This window comes from Trachurus trachurus (genome assembly GCF_905171665.1).
Source record: "Trachurus trachurus genome assembly, chromosome: 22".
Lineage (NCBI taxonomy): Eukaryota > Metazoa > Chordata > Actinopteri > Carangiformes > Carangidae > Trachurus > Trachurus trachurus.
Genome location: NC_139907.1, coordinates 10993726 through 11012915, shown reverse-complemented (window position 1 = coordinate 11012915; position 19190 = coordinate 10993726). Strand labels below are relative to the sequence as shown.

General features: G+C 41.0%; 2 protein-coding genes across 2 annotated transcripts; both read right to left on the bottom strand.

Moving 5' to 3' along the window:
• Positions 1 to 248: 248 nt before the first annotated feature.
• On the bottom strand, positions 249 to 9969 carry plekhd1 (pleckstrin homology domain containing, family D (with coiled-coil domains) member 1; the record flags this gene model as incomplete). Its single annotated transcript, XM_083998260.1, has 14 exons — positions 249 to 509; positions 1181 to 1324; positions 2413 to 2557; positions 3698 to 3830; positions 4796 to 5004; positions 6056 to 6149; positions 6248 to 6342; positions 6895 to 6947; positions 7052 to 7143; positions 7391 to 7467; positions 7843 to 7932; positions 8093 to 8186; positions 9534 to 9702; positions 9846 to 9969. 14 exons carry the CDS (start codon positions 9967 to 9969, stop codon positions 352 to 354), a joined length of 1677 nt encoding a protein of 558 aa, XP_083854386.1. The 3' UTR covers positions 249 to 351.
• Positions 9970 to 10742: 773 nt separating this feature from the next.
• On the bottom strand, positions 10743 to 18918 carry slc39a9 (solute carrier family 39 member 9). The gene is made up of 7 exons (XM_083998235.1): positions 18387 to 18918; positions 17896 to 18004; positions 16653 to 16856; positions 16249 to 16317; positions 15996 to 16081; positions 15604 to 15738; positions 10743 to 14186 (listed from the first exon to the last, which is right to left on the bottom strand). Exons 1-7 carry the CDS (start codon positions 18480 to 18482, stop codon positions 13956 to 13958), a joined length of 930 nt encoding a protein of 309 aa, XP_083854361.1. The 5' UTR covers positions 18483 to 18918; the 3' UTR covers positions 10743 to 13955.
• Between the last annotated feature and the right edge of the window lie 272 nt (positions 18919 to 19190).

The following is a 19190-nucleotide window of genomic DNA, read 5'->3' as shown; positions in this document are numbered from 1 at the left end:
TACTGCATGTCTCATCATCAAACTTAAACATCAGACAGTTGTTGTCAATGGCAACACAAACAGCTTAGTTAAGAGACTTTTCGTTCCCGTGGTTCCTTAGCTCCTAAAACAAACCAGAGAAGAAGCTGCGGTTACATCTGTGTTTATGAAGGGTTCAGTCTGTGTCCGTTAAACCTTGCACCAAAACTGTGTCTGTTTACATTCATCTACAATAACTTACTGGTGAGTTTGGGGTCAGGGTCTCTACATCACCCACTGTGTGAACTGAGGTAAAGCTAAGGACCATTTCTCCTCCATTACCTCCCTCTCTCTCTCTTCCTCTTTCTCTCTTCCTCTCTCTCTCTTCCTCTCTCAGTCCTCCATTTTGTTTGTGCCGTCCTTGCGTGTGATGATCTTGTACACGCTCTCTCTGAAGCTGCTGTCGGAGGTCAGTCGTCGGGCCGTCTCCCTCAGATCCTCCATGCTGCCGCTGTCCGTGTTCGCCACGGCAAAAGACTTGGAGTGTTTCACTGCACAGAGACGGAGAAATGGAGAAAAACAAAACAATAAATAGAACGAACTGAGGGAATAAATCAACACTGTAATGGTATTAACACCCTGAGGATACAGATCGGATCACATTAACATCATAGTTAATGAACAAATAATTAAAAGAATAACTTAGGCTATATCAGTGTAACTTAAATATCTTTAGGTTTCAGATTGTTGGTCGGATAAAATGAGTAACTTAATGACATTGTCTACTCTTTATTGGCATTTATTACATTTTATGATTAATCAATAACCATAATTTGCAGCCTTATATACCACAAATTGATGTTACACTACCAGCGCATTTACAACTGATGCTTCAACAGTACCACAGCCACTTCTACTGCAACCATTACATCTACTTCCATTTAAACAATAAAACTGGACATAATTAAAATCTAGATTAAATCCTTTCAAAACGTATGAGACCGTTTTAGAAAAGTACTAAAACATGAATCGTATAGTAATCGTAATCTTTGTTTCTGAGCAGCACACACAACTTTAAAATGTCTAACACTCTGTAAATAACATTTTAAAACAGCCTGTACGTTTTTCTGTATTCGTTGGGAACACAGACTCCATCTGTGATGACATGAGTGTTATCAGGCTGTTTGTTGTGTGTGTGTATGTGTGTGATGTACAGACTTACACCAGTGGCGTCTGGAGGCTCTCCTCTGGATCCGGCAGCTTTTGATTCTGCGAGCGGCGGCTTTGTGGAGATACACAGCGTTCTTCATTATGGCGGGAAGCTTGGCCTCGATCTCTGCCGCACAGATACACTCCTCAAAGAACTCTGGATAAACACACACACACAGTCGTACCACACGCACATCAGATACACAGGCTGCTCTTTGTCCCTCTAATATCTGTGTGTAATACAATCCCTGACAACCACAAATGTAACCACATGTTGACAATGACAAGTCTCTGAAGGAAGACACAGGTGTAAACAATCAAATGAACAATGGTGGATTCTGTGGATCTGCTTCAGGCTCCTGGTGTCACTGTCGTGGTTTACTGAGCCATTGTTACTGTTATTACTCACAGCTGCGATTTGTCTACTATGACAAATCCTATTGATCTGAAATGTGAACAAATCAGATCAGATTGAGATTATTCCTAAGTATAATTTAGTGTTTTTTTCCTCTGAGACACTCAAGGATTGCACAAACAACATGAGCAAACACACACAGACATGTCGCCCGTCAATCATGTGTCAGCTCAGATATTTTTATATGCTGCATTTTATTAGAACTCGATTTATATTTGAGAAAGTGAAAGTATAGAATACAGTTGTTTAAGATTGTGTGTGGTGTTTTTAATCATCATTTTAAAAAGAAAAATAATTAGTTAAAATAAAAAAAAATGTATTGATTATTAGACATTTCAGGAGACCCCAATTGAATTCCAGGCGACCCCAAGTGGGGTCCCGACCACAAGGTTGAAAAACACTGCTCTAAATGTATGTGACCTGTGACATTAACATGTAATACATTTTTTATCCAGAAGGAGGCAGTCACACAGGCATTAAAAGCACCACATCAGATCAGATTCTACACTACAAATCTCCAACGCATATGTTTAAGTGCGTTTACATCTGTTTGTGCATCTGTGTGTGTTTGACACCCGACATGACATGACACATGACACCCAACTCCATATGATCATCTTTGACCCATGCAGCACGCACTGGGTCGACCAGGTTCTGAGGAAGGGTTTCTAACCCGAAACGTCACTCCCCTTTTGGGTGATAATAAATTATTGCTCTGGAGCTTTTGTTGGTGTGCGGACTTTCCTTTTTCTTATCATTTATTTGTTCTGTCCGTCACCCAGTGTTTAGACTGTGCATGCTTTTTCTATTTTATCAGTGGAAACACTCACGCCTCAGATGGGTCACATCTCCCTTCATCTTCTCGTCCCTCTCTTTGCTTCGCTCCAGTGAGTTCAGGCCTTTCTCCAGATCCTGCAGAGCCTCCTCGGCCTGTTTCAGCCTCCGCTCCAACTCCACCCGAGACTCGATCTCTGCCTGAGATGCACAGGAAATACACACAATATGATAAAGTTATATTTTTGTTTCAGAATAAACATTGACAACAGTCCTCAGCTTTAGTAAGATTTATCCTACTGGGAAATTATTTACAGTACTCGTCTGGAGAGTTCTCAAGATGGCTGCTACAACCAATCTGTTTTGTGAGTTTTAGTATTTTGCTCAAGGGCGCTTCAACACAGGAGTTTGTATCTTAAGCTACTTGTCTCTCTATTTAATAATTCAGTCTGTCTGAGGCCTGAGGGAAGATGGAGAAAGAACGAGAGCATGATGGGTTCAAAACAAAGAGGAACGTTTTTGTTGCTGTGAACGTTAATGTGAAATCAGCTCTTCATGCCAGATCTAATGAGGAGGAGGAGGAGGATCTGCTGCTGTTGAGCCACTGAAAGTAACAATTTAATTCTGTTTCCTTTCCACAGCACAAAAATAATAACACATTATGTCAGGGCATTTTACAGGGTAAAGGATTTCTATGTCAAATGTTACGAGGTAAAATGTATTGAAAATGTAATTTGGCTGTTTGATGGTAGAATAAAAATAACCTGTTTTGTGTCAGGTCCAACTTCTTTATGGGAAGTAGGATTTAATTTATTAACTCAATGCTCAGTTTCTGCAGCGCTGAGCCTGACTGAACACCGACTCCATCCAAGAGGAGTGTTGTTAATGTTATCTGCCCTGCCTGTATTATCATAGTAAAATCTATTGACACATTAAAAAAATCACAATTCCTCAACTATTATTACAATGAAATTTGTTAAATTAGTAAGTAGTTGACCAAGTCCCTTCAGTCATGGTCGTGCTCACAGGTTTATCCATGTGCTCTGGTTCATTAGTCCTCTGCTCAGGTGGAACATGATGGCTGAAGCCAAGCCAAGGTTTTAATGAGCCACTGATAAGTACAATCAGGGTGTAATTAGTTCAATTCAATCAGCTGCAATGAGCTAATATGAGTCTAGGACACGTCAGACAACCCTAACTCCAAGAGACCGTTTTAAAAACTCGTCCCTGCAGCTGATGACTGTGCCGACCTTTGTTCTGACATTGAGCAGTGCTGTTTCGCTGTGTAGCTGTGTTACCGTATGACTGCAGGCTGAGAGCAGCTGAGTCACGCTGTGTTACCTTGAGCTCGGCTTCGGTCTGCTGCTTGTCCACGGTGAGCTGAGAGAGCGACTGCTGCAGCGTCCGGGCCTGAGACGAGTAGAACTCCCTCTCCTGCTGCAGCTCTTTGGCCCGCTGCTCGTTGTCCCTGAGCCTGAGGCGCAGACACACAGAGAGAGAACATCATGCATTGCGTACTATCTGGAAGTTTGGATGAGTTTTAATGTTTCGTCTCATTTGGCCTCATTTAACCCCTTTTAAAAAGATTAAAATAATGGATTTTCTGACATTAGTGTGTCCTTCACTGGCAGGACTAACACACAGTAGATGGTGTCACGCTGACTGAGCTCTGCAGGACGCAGGTAAACACACTCAAACACACACCTGTAATGTCATTTCAAGGTTGAAACAGGGAGAATCTCAAAGCCCAGGTGTGTCTGTGGAGAACATCTGATATTTTGCATTTCTCAGACACCAAAAGGAACAGTTTGACATTTTATAACATTTCTGTCAATAGTGTAATTTGTCATTTTTACACTAAATAATATGAACTTACAACATGCAAGTGAGTGAGTCGAATTGTTCCTGCTTCAGTTCTCAATAGGTATAGTTCCCATAATGCTGAACTATTGCTTTAAGTTTAATCTGATTCACTGACATTGCTGTTGCTCTTTTGTGAAGATGTCAAAGGAAAGTGAAGACAGAGCTGCTGGAAACATAAAGTTGTGCTTTCTATATCTCAGTCATGGCAGCAGCCAGGACATTAGTGCTACACAGTCAATAAGAGCTGCCTGTAATATTCCACTTACTGGTGCTGATTAATGGGCTGGTTGTTTAGAAATCAATACACATTTCCACCAGTAGTTACATCCTCTGTGCCATTAGGACAGAGGTTCCCTGGAAAGGCCAGAGTGTTTGACCCTTTAGATGCCAAAACTGAAGCGCAGGCTAAAGCTCTAATGTGCACGTTCACTCTTCTTCAGCCTCATGCAATAATCATGTAAAACCAGGATCAGTTCACCACCTGAAAACTCTTCATGAACTAGAGAAAGGACCTGTTTTTATCTTATTTTGCCAAGAGATTTTTTATTATGAAGTGACTGATGTGAAGTTTCTCACTTGTCGTCGGCCTGCTCCTTCTCGTTCAGCAGGATCTTCATTTGCTCCTCGATGTGTCGCAGGTCCTGCAGCAGCTCCTCGCCGTCCTCTGACTTCCTCCTGCTCTCCTCCTCCTCCTCCTCCTCTTCCTCCACCGCCGCCGCCCCCTTCTCCTCCTGCTCCTTCACCCCCAGCAGCTCCAGGGTTCGCTGCTTCTCCTGTGACAGCTCCTGAGGGTCAGATGAAGACATTTAGATCCAGATGAACCGTCCATCTCAGCCTAAAATCATTCAGTCTGTCTCTTCAATTTACCTGCATATTACAAGTATAATATCATGAAATCTCAAATTAAATCATTAAAAATGTTATTGAATTAACAGGAAGTTTTAATGTCATAATATTTCAGCCGTTATTCCCGTAACTAGAAATCCTCATTCATGGATTAAAATGGATTTACAAATATTATAATTTATTACATTTGTAAACCTATTAAGAGTTTAAAAGTAGTGAGAAGCTTTAATCTTAATATGATTTTGTGCATTGAAATAAGTTTTGAAATACACTTATTCACTTCATTGCTCAGACTCAGACAAGTCAGTGACTCAGCTCCTCTTTCATCTCTGTGTTAATGTGATAAATATTTGCTCCATCCAGAGAAACTCAATCTGCCTAAAGCTCAGTCATTCAGAGCCAGAACAGACTTCATTATGAATAATTTGTTTTGGCAAGAACAAACACTACAAAGTGGACCGACAGCTCACAAACATCAAAAGTTAGACAATCACACACATGTGCCTACATACGATAAGACTAGAAACTCACAAAAAATACACTAAAAACACAAAGAACACACAAAATGCATTCCATGTATTGCACATCTTCCACAGGAAACACTAAGAAACACCAATGATATCATGCATAACTCTGTGGCCTCAAGGGAGATTTTTTAAAACCCCTTTTGATGTGAGTATACATAACATTTTTAAACCTGTTTAATTTACATTTGGGTACTCTGTAATATTTTCTAGTTATTTTCCTAATTAGGACTTTATATCGCACCTATATAAATATATCTATCACCTACCGGCATATAAAAACCAACATACTGTGTGACTGGAGTCATTTACCCAGCTAAGCTCTCAGAGTTGTATTATATTATCAGGATCACATAAATTATTCTATCAGCAGCTGTAACATTACATGATCTCAATCGAGAGTCACTGATCATTTAGTTTCTCTGACCCACATCGTTCTGTGTCATCATCGAGCAGTTTCTCGTACCTCGATGGATTTCTGCAGCATCACCGTTAAGTTGCTCAGCTCCTCTTTTTCACTCTCGACGCCTTTTAGCGACTGAGCCGTGCCGTCAAGGTCTCTGCCATCGACACACAACAACACAAGATGAGTCACATGACCTCAACACAACAGTTACACAACAAACAACAACATCAGTCCAACAATGTGAGTCTTTACAGTTTAATCTGCTCCTGTTCTGACTTCAGCTCCAGAACAACCTCCTCAAACTTCAACTTCTCCTCCTCCAGAACCTGGTTCAGACGCTCCAGCTCCTACACACACACACACACACACACACACACACACACACACACACACACACACACACACACACACACACACACACACACACACACACACACACAAACACAATGTTGATCGTTTTTGACAAGAGCAATGTAAAAGATCCTTTAGTACCTATAATTATTAAAACAGTAAAAGATTAAGATAATTTACAAAAATCTGAAACAATTCATCAAATAACAACAATAATCACAACAGTAACAATAATGATAATAATTCAATTTTGAAATAATTTCTCCATCTAACAAACAATCAAACATCCTGTTTTTATCTTCTCACTGGTGAAGTTTGCTGCTTTTCTCTGTTTAATATCTATAAACTGAACATCAGATTCCCGGTCAAAACAAGACAACTGAATAAAATCACATTAAATAGGCTAATCTTTGTAGCTCTACATGTGAAGTGCGTATAAAGTTCGTAAACATTTGAAGAAGTTCTGAACTTGTTGTCTGGCACACCCCAAAAAAAAAACAAAAAAACAAAACCAGAATGCAGCAGCTGATGAGTAAAATAAGTCTGACCTCTCTCTCTGCCCTTTGATGACTGAGCTCCTCCGTCTCCTCCATCAGTTTATCTGCAGACAGAAAAACTTGTCACACGACTGGACTGGACTGGACTATTTCACACAGTCAACTCGTCAAAAAGCTCATCAATTCATTTATTCAGTTGAGTGTTTACCCAGGTACTCCTGCTTCTCCTTGGCCAGCTGCAGCCCCTGAGCCTCCAGACTCTCGATCATGGCCTCCCCCAGCTGGGCGTTCTTCCACGTGCTGTTAGTGCAACACACACAATGTAACAAAATTAGTAAAACTGAAACACTGAGCTTGTAAATAGCAGATTGCTGTCCTTTTAAAAAGCTGTAGTTGGTGGATAGTATTCATTTCTCCAGTTTTGTTTTGGCTGAGACAGACCTGACACTGTTATACATCCTCCAGTACACTACTCTTACAACTGAGTTTGCATCAGGCCTTTACCCATCATGTCCTGTCTTGTACTACCTGTGTATTTGTCACTCACACTTTCCCCGACTCCTGCAGCATCTCCATCCACTGCACCTGCTCCTCCTCGGACTCTGCAGCCAGGACTATGGTCCCCTGGGACACACACACACACACGTTGTATATTTTACATCAGCATCTCATCACTAATGGACTGAGACTATAAAACACACAGTAGATTTCTATCTGTGAGCTGCTGGGAAATCAGAAGGGGGTGTGTGTTTCAGTCATGTCCCGGTGTGCAGTTAAATTCACTCCATTATGCGTCCTATTTGTAGCAGGATTAAGGCTGATTCCATTTATTATTTCTGTTTTAGTACAAAGTCCAAATTAGAAAGAAACATTTTAAGCTCTGCTCTGCAGGACAACCGGTCCTGACTTTGGGGTCATGTTATGCCTTTTTGGTATAAATTTGCTATTCAAGGTTGTGTGTCTGCAGTGTCGTCTTACTCTGTAAGACGATGTTCTTACAGTGAAATCTTCCAGGTTGATCACGATGGCAAAGGGCATCCCCATGTCTTCGCTGGCCGACACCACACATCCCCCCAGAGGAATAACTCCCTGACACACAAACACATCAAACTGTGAGTTACAGCGCTGTGATCATCTTGTTATGTTTGTGTTACAGAAACACACAATTACACATGTGAAACTCCCCGAGAGTCATCATCACTTTTCTTCAGGCTCTTATTGAGGTTTCAGAGAAGAAGCGGCCGCTCACCTTGGGGTGGATGTTGAAGAACCTGTTGGTTTCAAAGTTTCTCTTCTCGCTCTCTGCATAGTAGAGCAAGAAGCTGTCTTTGATGATGAAGAATCTTTGTACCGAGGAAGACAATAAAGCAGCAGTGAGTCAATCCTGTGGGGCTGAAAGGAACCAACGTCTGCTCATGTTCTCAGCACAGATCTGATGAGCACAATATTGGTATGTTGCAGTGACTAAAACCTTATTAGCATCTGATTTGTTTCCCTTAAAATTTAAGCTTTAAGAGCTTTTGCTTGACTCTGAGATCAATAAAATGATTGAGCAATAATGAACAAGTCCTGATTTTTAAACCTACACTACAGTAGAAACAACCGGAAACATTTAATTGAATGAGATGGAGCCTCACTCAGATCTTGGCCTTAGGATAGTACATATATAATATACATAAGGTGTAATTTTCTAATTTAGGTCATTTAGAAAAAGTGTCACCCTTTGTTGCTCACAGACAAATTTATTTTTACACATATCCTGGTCAGAAATATTATGATATAATAACAAATAACTGTCAGCTAATGTTATCTAAAAGTGTCTGCTATGTATTAATGATTAGAATATTTTAAATCAGACTTTATGGGTCAATCTGGTGAACTGCAACTTTAATTTCAGTTAAATTGCTGTGATCTGACTCAAATAACTGAACTCAATCGTCTCTCATTTGGCCAAAAACCAAAAAGTCTTTCCACCTTTATGACTCTAGCAAATGTGAAAGGTTACACAAAGCGAGCGGCAAATGGACTCTCTGGACTGCTGTGTATTGTCCTTTTAAAATGTTATATAAACTAAGAGCATTATCATGACATAAGGTACCAATCCAGGCATTTATTCATACAGTTCACTCCTGTCAGGATATACTGACACTGGGGCGTGAGACGTCTGTGGAAGTATCCTGCCGTTATGTAAAACAATCCTCTGATGTTAACGGGTCACAGCATGTCCATTTTAGGTCAAACACGTCCAACATTCAACTTCAGAAATACAGACAGCCAAGTTTTATCAGTCGATATCAATAATAGTAATATATATATTTTTTTTTTAATGATTGACTTTATTTTGTGATGAGGAGGAACATCACTGCAGATGTTTCCAACTACAGCTGTGAAACTAATTCAAATGTTTTTGTGAATAAGAATTTTTTTTTATAAATACGTTGTGTCAAAGCAGTTGATTTAAATATTATAAATTATATAAATAACTTTGTAGTTTAGTCTTTGACACTAACTAAGAGGAAAAACTTTAAACTTATGAAAGGAAGCTTTTTAGAAACTAAAGAAAAATCCTGTTAAGCTCCTGATTCCTTGGAGTTTGGAGAATCTCCATCAGCAAATATAAACATATGAAGCTTTATATAGAAATTTTAGATAAAAACCACCCAAAAACAGAGGTCAAACCTCAGCCTCACCTGCGGGACCACTTGGCCGACGGCCGTGCAAAGGGCCTCTTCCACAGCACGCCGTGCAGCTGTACTTTAGTGCTGATGTCCAGCACTTCAGAGTCCGACTGCTCCATGGACGTCCAGGGCGAGAACAGAGAGTTTCTGGACGAAGACGAGAACATCCTCTCTGGCTTCCCTCACTCAGGGAGGTGGTGCCAAAAAAAAAAAAAACCCAACAACAACAACAACCTATCAATAGAGTTGAAAAAAAACAAAAAAACAGAATGCAGTCAGTCAATAACAATTAGCCCAATAACACTCGATAACTCTAACACACACACACACACACACATGGAAGTGCATGTACAGCTGTGGTGAAAAGCTTCAATACAAAACAGGAAAAGTAGCAAACAAATCCCAATAAGTCAGTGGGGTGGAATGATGCAGCTGCCAATACGCTCATCAGACGGAGGCAGACTGAGTGCAGAGTGCAGCCCAGATGAAATCAGGGATGACAGAGAGAGAGAGGGAGGGAGGGAGGAGAGGGAGGATGGATACTGGGAGGCGATGGGGGAGGGAGAGAGGGAGGGAGGGAGGGAGGAAGGGAAGCTTTAGGACTGAGTTGCTAAATCTGAAGTCAATATATTCCAGCCAGTAAAAGCTATTATTCAGATTACTGTACTTGCAGAAAGCACCATGCAGTCTCCAGCTCTTGGCAGGTATGGACTTTCTGGTCCGTCCATCCATCCATCCATCAGCAGTGAATTAGGAGAACATGTGGCAGGCAGAGGCGTGACTGCACAGCTCTCTAGTAAAGAGGATGGAGAGTGTGAGCGGTTGACATGCAGCTTTAGCATCGTGAGTATCAGATTAATTTATAGAACATGTGTCAGAGTGGATGGACAGCAGATTATAAAGATATTGACAGCTCAGCCTCTACAGTGTAATGCATGAGCGCGCTGACGTGTGTTTTCAGTTTGACTTTTCTGCCCTCTGTCATCCTCTAAAATAACTTTCTAAATATCAAATTCAGCAGAAAGTGCATAAGTTAACTAAATAAATAACATTACGTTTCCAGAAATCTTTACTTATTGATGGCTATAAGACAATTTAAAAATATCTCACTCAGTTCCTCCTGTTTAAACCTGGAGAAAAAAAAAATCTGCAGCTTTTCTAACAGCACTGAGCTTAAATCATTGATGAACACCACAGCGTTTTCACCAGTTAAAAAAAACTTTAATTTAGTCGTCATAAAACATGTTGCTTTACAACTGATTTTCACAATCAAAAATATGGAAATAAGGCGGACTCATCCTGGAATGACCGAAAAAAACAAAGTAAAGACACACCCACCCCAACTGAAACGATTACAAATATGAACCTGATACTAAAACTCTCCTGATCCAGAGTGAAACCTCCCAGCAGCCCCAGTAGGTGATGTCATCACTTCCTGATTGTTTACAGTCAATAATAGGTCCCGTTATGAGGTGTGTGTGACATTTAATGGGCTAAATTATTATTATCTTAGTTTGAAGAGTAGACTCCCTCAGCCAATCAAAGTTTATTATTCTGAATGTTCAGGATGCATCTTTAAATTCTTCCAGTAAAACACCTTTCACGTTGTCACTCACTTTCCTAAACTAAACATTGTGAATGTTATTTATGTTCTGAAACATTGTAAACTAAAGTCTGCAAATCCTGTATCTCCTGAACATGAATTCTTCTTTAGCGTAAGAAAACAGCCCTACTTTTTGCTTGATAAGACCTCATAATTCACTAGGTTTATAGGTTAGTTATTTAGTTGGTGAGTTTATCAACCAAGTAATGTATTATTTGTGCATGAAAACCCACTGGAGTTGAAGTGTCGACTTGTTGTAGTGTCATACAGGACTCTTTGACATCACTGGTGGGAGTGGGGACTTAAAAAAAGGCTCCATCCATAAATCAACACTCGAGTTTCCAGTCAATATAAATTATTACATTTTTCACTGGACAGCTACATGTTTGTTTTATTTTAATGATGTATTTCTTCATCTTTTAGAAATAGTAGATCTGTTTTTTGTTGTTTTTACACATTGAGTTTGCGCCTGAAACGTGCTATATAAATAAAATAAAATTAAATTTAATTATTCTTTGTCTCAAATTTTCAAGGCTCTGAAATCAGTGGTTTGCCTATTTTACCACCGCTGTCAATCATGTGATCAAACTGTACCCACAGTTTCCCCAAGCATTAACTTTGCTGCTTATTTAGTCATGAATATTTCATCATACTGGGAAAATGTTTGAGATCTAAACCAGATGGTGACAGTAACAATGGTGCAGATCACTAATCGTTAAAGGTATTTTTTCAAATAAATGTTCGGAGGTTTCAGTTTTCGCAGATTTTGTTGGGCAGTAAAGTAGATGTAACTGGGTTTTTTGGATTCTTAGCTGAACAAAGACATTCAAAAAACATCCTAATGGACATTTTACAGACTAAACAACTGATAGAGAAAATTCCCAGCAAGTGAATAAATAATGCTGTAAACACAAAAACCAGAGAACGTTAGATTCCATCTAAATGATTTTTGTCAGGATGGAAAAACAAAAATCAGCAGGATTTCTGACATCACATTGTTAAGACAGATGAAACCACACATACTGGGGCTGCTGGCCAACTTGCCCGGGCACAGAGCGACACATTTCTGTGTGTATGTTTTTTCCCTTTTGTTTTACATATACAGTGTCCCATAAAAAAATAAAACAGTCATGCAGCTGCTGGTCGTCCGTGCGACCCATCACTGTATCTCACAATCGCCCAGGGAAGATAAAACATCGCGGTGACGGTCGTCTCGTCGTAGGTGTTGGAATGAGCTGACAAGCTGAGCGTGAGATCGGTAAACACCGACGTAAAACAGAGACAATCAGTCCATCCATGTCAAAAACAAAAACAAAAACCGTAATAAAAAATGAAAAAGGTGAGTAAGCAGTTCCATCTGTGGTGATTGTGGAGGAAGTTTCTCTGTACAACACACATATACATACACATGAGCTCTGCTGTGAGCAGGCACAGTGATACAGAAACACCCACAACATCCATGTGTCCTGATAGAAGAGGGAGCAGCCTGCTTCGACTTGAACGCTTCAACCGTTTCACCTTCTAATGGAGCAGAGCCGGGGACATCACGGCGAGGCTGCGTTCAAGATTATCTACCCGACAGACCTTCATATGTGAGTAACATAACGAGGTGAACCCTCTGTATCCGTTTCACTCAGTTCCACCCACAGTTTCACACTTTTCTTACAATTATTGCTCAGGTGTTATAAAGTAATGAGGCGCAAACATCTTTAAAAAAATTCGAAATTTGAACAAAACCTGTTTTATAACGTCCTCCTGAGCCGATGGTCCCTACATCACTTCATCCAGTTCACGACCTCTAGAAGACGAGTAGCTCACTCGATCATTCAGAGCTGCTCAAATAACCCTCCACCTCTAAAATAAGCTTAGTTAACACTATATTCAGAGTCACTTAAGACAAGTTCTATAGAGACTTTACCTGCAATCTCTATAATTAATCATCTCCTGGTTAAACAGAACGGAAATTAACAACTAGGCCCTAACCAGGTGAAAACAAAGTGACAGATTTGTGTTGGAGCTTTCGTTTTAGCTGACGGGACCACAAAACTAAACATGTGGTTTTATAGATAACAAACTGATTAACTGAAGGTAAACCTGTTGTTGGGTTGTGTCTGTCAAGTTACTGGGGCTGATTCTTCATCCTGCTGCGAGAACAGGACCTGTGTGTGTGACAAAAATAAGAAAAGGAAGGTCGCCTACAAACTGTAATGTTCTTCGGGGTCTGCTTCAAACTCGCTAATATGGCACTTGAAAACCAGTTTGAATCAGTCTGGATAGTTGCTAAGAGATCTGTACAATTATATTTAAAAAAGGTTGCTTTCAATATCACAAGCTGGATCAAGACTATCTAAATCTCACTGTGCAACTGCCATCGAGCAAAAACGTCACTGTAATGAAATCAGGGTTGGTTCTTTGACTTTTGCACAAGCACAATAATGCAACACTGAAAACTCCACAGTGATCTAGATAAACTGAGCTAACTGTCCTCTGGCCTCCCAGAACAGGATCAATATATCTGGTGGCATAAATGGACACATACAGCAGCTGTACCATCATGTTTCGTCATCAGTGTCAGGAGGGGGAGAAAAAAACCCGTTGTTGTGTGCCTCGGTCGTCACGGCCAACAACTCTGATTTCCCCAACATCGTTCGTTCCCTGTTTCAGCTTCAGTTCTGAGTCGTGCGACGTCCCCGCAGCGAGCCACAGTCCGGTCCACGAGGTCCATCGGCAGACAAGCAATAAGACATTTAAATCCACAATGTTTGAAGTCTCTGTTTCTGCTTCTTCTTTCCCCTGTACACCCGTCTCTGATCCGTCCTGAGCCGCGGGGTCTAGTGGTGGTGACCGACAGACAGCACCAGAGGAATGAGGCAGCCCAGCACCAGAGCCACCACCTCCACCTTGCTCAGTCCTTTCCCTCCGTTCCCTCCTGCGGGAGCGTGGCTGTGGCCGCCGCCCACCTCAGGGAGGACGTGGACGGTGGCCACGTAGAGGAAGGTGCCGGCGGAGAAGAGCATGGCCACACCGGTGGCGTTGATATCTGACAGGGCCTCTTTGCTGCTCTGAGGGTAAAAGAAACAAAAACAATGTGAGGAAAAACAACCGACTGAAAGTTTCTCTCACTAAGACACATTTCATCCGAGCTGGATCAAATACTGATGAAATTCATCTATTGTCATAATGATAATTTCATTTTTTTTTTTTTTTTATAGCTAATGAAATTTAATCTTCTGCCAGACATGACCTGTAAATGGCTGTTTTGCAGAAACCTTTCGTCTTGTCAGCTGTGCTGGTTTTCAAGGACAAAAGGGCCCCGACATTTAATGGAGCAGTTTCTTTACCTCAGGAACCGGAAGCAAACTTAAAGGTGTACAGAAAAGAAAATTGAATTTGAGCCCACTCTGGGTCATAAAATGTGTGTAATAACTCATCTATCAGACGATTGCAAAATTCTATTTTTGAGTAAATCCGGGATGAAAGTGTGGTATTTTTTTTCTCCGCATTGGATAATGCAGGCGCACGGATTATACGTCAGCCTGCTCACGATTCACCAGCCACTGATATTGGATCCGTCACCCGTCATTCAAACGTCTGAGACAACACACACACACCGAGCTCGGGCTCGCCCCAAGCTTTGAATATCCCGCCCGCTCGATAACGACCAATCAAATTCGTTTTCCTTACTCGGGTAAACTCGTGTTGCAGCTCGTGACAACTCGGCGCGACAAACAGGACAAACGGCCATTTCTGTACACCTTTAAGAGTTACATTTGACAACTATGAAAAAAAGTCATCCTAATTAATTAACACTCAATGAAAGATAACTCAGGGATATTCGACTTCCAGGTAAAATTTAGAGAAAGTTCATGCTACAGTGCTATAATATCATGAAAGTAGGACATTTAGTAGACGTATGGAATAGTAATTTCATCATCTCAAAAAATGTCAATCTCTCAACTTGTCATGTGGCCAAAGGATGTCCACTTCTCTGCCTTTCTGTGACTCTACCAGTCTCTCTGTGTCTCTGTTCAACCTGCTGATGACACTCTGAGCTCAGTGGACACTTCCCTCTGAGAACATCCCATCTGAAGCCTCGACATAACCAGGTACTGTTAATGGTTTATTATAGGTGTCATCTTGGTCTCATGATGTCAAAATGTGAACAGCATGATGAAGACCGTTTCAATACAAACTGTCACTGAACCAGAGCATTTAGTGGTCGACTCATGGATCGGACACTTGTTGTGATTTTAGGGGTTCATGACCTCGTTAGAGAACAGCATGTTGTTATAAATACTGAAACATTGAACGGATGAACATGTGCATCCAAAGGTTTAGAGAAGGTCAGATTAAGTTCAATCAATTTAATCCAAAAACCAACATCCCTATTTGTGAGCAGTGTATTTAATAAAATCATGAATCATTGTAAAAAAAAAAAGAAAAAAAAAAGTAAATGTTTTCATTAATCATTATATTTACCTGACTGAGGCCTAAAAATGTGAGCATGGCCAGGACGGGTGCTGCCAGGGCGAAGACTAGGAGATGTTTACGGATGCGGTTTCTCTCAAGACCAGCGTGCATCAGGAAAGATACCAGGCCGAACGCTGCTGGGGCCTGAGGACAACACAGTCGGAGAGTTCACATTAGGTTCACAGTCACAAGATTATTTTCTCAATCATCTGGTCCATAAAATTTCCCAAAATAGTCCTAAGGGATTTCGTTGTCAGACAGAAACTGAAAAACAGATGAGTGTTTTTGTCTTTTTTCTGCTGCTGCCAAGAGGTTTAATTTTCATATACAGTATATCCCATAAATATAAACTATGAAAATCAGAGATTACAGTAATCCTATATGATAAGAACCATTATTACCTTATGCAGCATGATGGCTACGAAGACAATGAGCTGAACGCTGGTCTGTGAGGTAGAGGCAGCAGCTCCCAGTGCCACTCCATCAGCTGGAGAACAAGAGAAAGTTAATGAGGGCAACATCTACAAATCGCGGATTAAAAAAAAAAAAAAGACGGTGAATGTTTGACATTTTTAACAAGCAACCGTGCTGTGATTAACACTGATAAGACGTTGTATCACCATAAGACCTGAGGGTGAATGAACCCAGACCGACCTGCAGCGTGGACCACAAGACCTAGGGTGGTGGTGATTTTTGAAGAGTTGACTCTTGCCGACTCTGGATCTAAATCAGACACAGAAAAAGCAGACAGAGTTTTTCTAAAGAAATATATAAAAGCAGAAACAAACAATAATTCTAAATCAGCTTTAAATTGTGTGGAGTCACATTTTGTGGAGCATCAGCTACTCAAACAAAAGCACCAAACTTGTTATGTGCCGAGCGTGGGCGCACGTGGGAGAACAGAACTTGCAATTGAGTGAGTGAGTGAGGGTGGGTGGATTGGTTTGGGTGTAATTCAACAAAATAATTGTCTTTTGGGGAATATTAGCACAAGGTGAGGAAAAATAACACAGGCCTTTGCTTTAGTCTTTGCATCTTCTGTCTCTTGTAACTCTGACCTTCAGTGTTGTGCACATGAGAGCTTCCTATCTGGTCCACCAGCAGCATAAAGACGAAGCCCAGGACCAGAGACACTCCGATGCAGGCGTGAAGCTGCTCGTGACTGTGTTCATGTTTCCCACTGGCGCCCAGGGCCACGTCTGCCTCAACCTTTGTATCTGAAACCTCCGCAACTCCAGCCTGGCCATGACTGTGGTGTCCACCTGCAGGAGAGGACAGAGAGAGGCAGAATGACCGTTAGATGACACAGTTAGCTGAATGAATCCATCGATACCAGAGTGATCCAAATTCTGATGTGTGACACTGCTGAGTACACAGACCATCACAAAATGTGTTGCGTAACAGAAATAGACGTCAACTCATTGCCCTTTAGCCCCCACAGAACTTTGCTCTGTTTGGACACAATACAAACTGTGACGGGCAAATATTTATTATGCTAATAATGGGTTGGCCCTGCCTTTGCTTGGCTCAGTTCTTCCTGACATGGATTCCACAAAACTTGCATCATATCCTTTCTGCAGATCTGTCAAGTGCACATTCATGTGCTGAAGCTCATGACCTATTATGCAGTGCACTGCAGCGTGGTTGACTGATTGGATAATTGCATTCCTAATAATATGCTCAGAGTGTACATACCGGTATGCTTTGTTATTAGTTTTATGGTGGTGTATGTCTTGCAAATGGCACTTCTTTGGTTGCTGAAGCTCTGACAAAGATATTTTTTGTTTGTATAAGGTCTCATACCGCAGAGATTTGACTTTTCAGTTACATAATCTCTGTACATAATCTCAAGACTCTCGACTCAAGGTAGAAGGTACACACTCCAAGCAATCAATGACAACCTTTTTCCATGCAATTTATGGGATAACCGCACAGGTTGAGATTACAGTTCAATGTTATTGTTGTAGAATTAATTAAGAGTCATTTTGGAAAGGTTTTAACCACAGATTGGCCTAGAGTTGTCTTTTTTGTTTTATTTATTTTTTGGATATGTGGTCATTAACTGGTGGATTATGGACAGTAAAAAGTAGATTGAGAGATGACATGTTTTGTCATTTAGTCAAGTGAGAGAATTAATGAGCTAAATTTTGATTTTCAAAGTTAATAAACAATCTATACACAGTCAAAGCATTTCCTCCAGACTGAGGATTTGCAGCATTTAACAAAAAGAAAAGTAGATTTCTCCAATATGTGCTGGAGAACAGACAAATAAATTCTGCACTGGTTTGTTTATTTTTCTACCTTCAAGGATTTCCTCGTAGAGCGCGTGGACCCCTTCAGGGATGATGACAGCCAGTGCAGTCCCACAGAGCAGCCCTGCTCCCAGCACAGTGATCAGCTTCAGCTTTTCCTGGAGGAACAAGAGTCACAGACAAAGATCTTAAAACACAAGGCTTCTTGTTTACTTGACTGATAACATTGCACAGGTGATGATTCAGTCAACACCACTGATTAAAGGTACAGAAGGATGAACTTTCACCTCTGTAAAAAAAAAAAAAAAAAAAAAAGGGATTCTGGCTGCAGGGAAGGTTAGCCCTCAGCGAAAACACTTACATAAAGCTTTATGTGATAGAAACTAGAAACTAGACACTAGAAACAGGTGATGATTCAGTCAACACCACTGACGGATGAACTTTCACCTCTGTAATAAAAGAAAAATGGGACTGTGGCTGCAGGGAAAGTTAGCCCTCAGCAAAAACACTTACAGAAAGCTTTATGTCATAAAAACTCACCTCAGAAAAGTTGACAGCTAAAGGAATCGTCCCGGCCACATAGCATCCCACCAGCATCGCCAGAGACAGCAGGCTGATCGAGCTAAAATCGTCCATGGCTGCACTTTTTCTCTTCGGCTAATCCCCCTGCTAAAATACACCTACACTTTTAACACGGGCTTTTATTCGTGCTCGTCAAGTTAAACAGCATGCCCCGGACGGTAGCTGCTAGTTAACTACACTCTTATTAAGTTTAGTTCAGTCTCCTCCTGCCTGTCAAACATCCACGTTAACTAAACAGAGACGGTTTCAGCCTCTGCTCTGGCCTCGGCAGCTTTAGCAACGCTAAGCTAACTAGCTTCGGCAAATTTTTTCCGGGTTTAGAAAATCCACAAACCAAGAAACCCTGACACGTTAAGCTTCACTTGCAAACAGCCGACAACCCGCATCGTTTCTCCAACAGTCAGCTGTCAAACATTGTATTGCAACTTCCCGATTTGGTTAGCACCGAACAAAAGTGGCTAACGGAACATCTTCTTGTTTGGTGCCGTCACAAACCACTTCCGGGTCGGAGTTCATGACGTCGTCCGCTGCCACGTCTCCGCGAGAAGCGCTGGAAGAAGAGGAGGAGGAGGTGGTGTCACATTTTTCTTTTCTTTTTTTAAAGTTTTTTTTATTATTATTGCACAAATAGTTATGTACACACAAGCACACAACCATGGCATGTACACAATAAAGGAGCAGGTGCATCCACCCAGGGGTGGGGAAACAAATGACAACTGTATACACATACAAATATGTGTATAAAGTTATATAATAAATAAA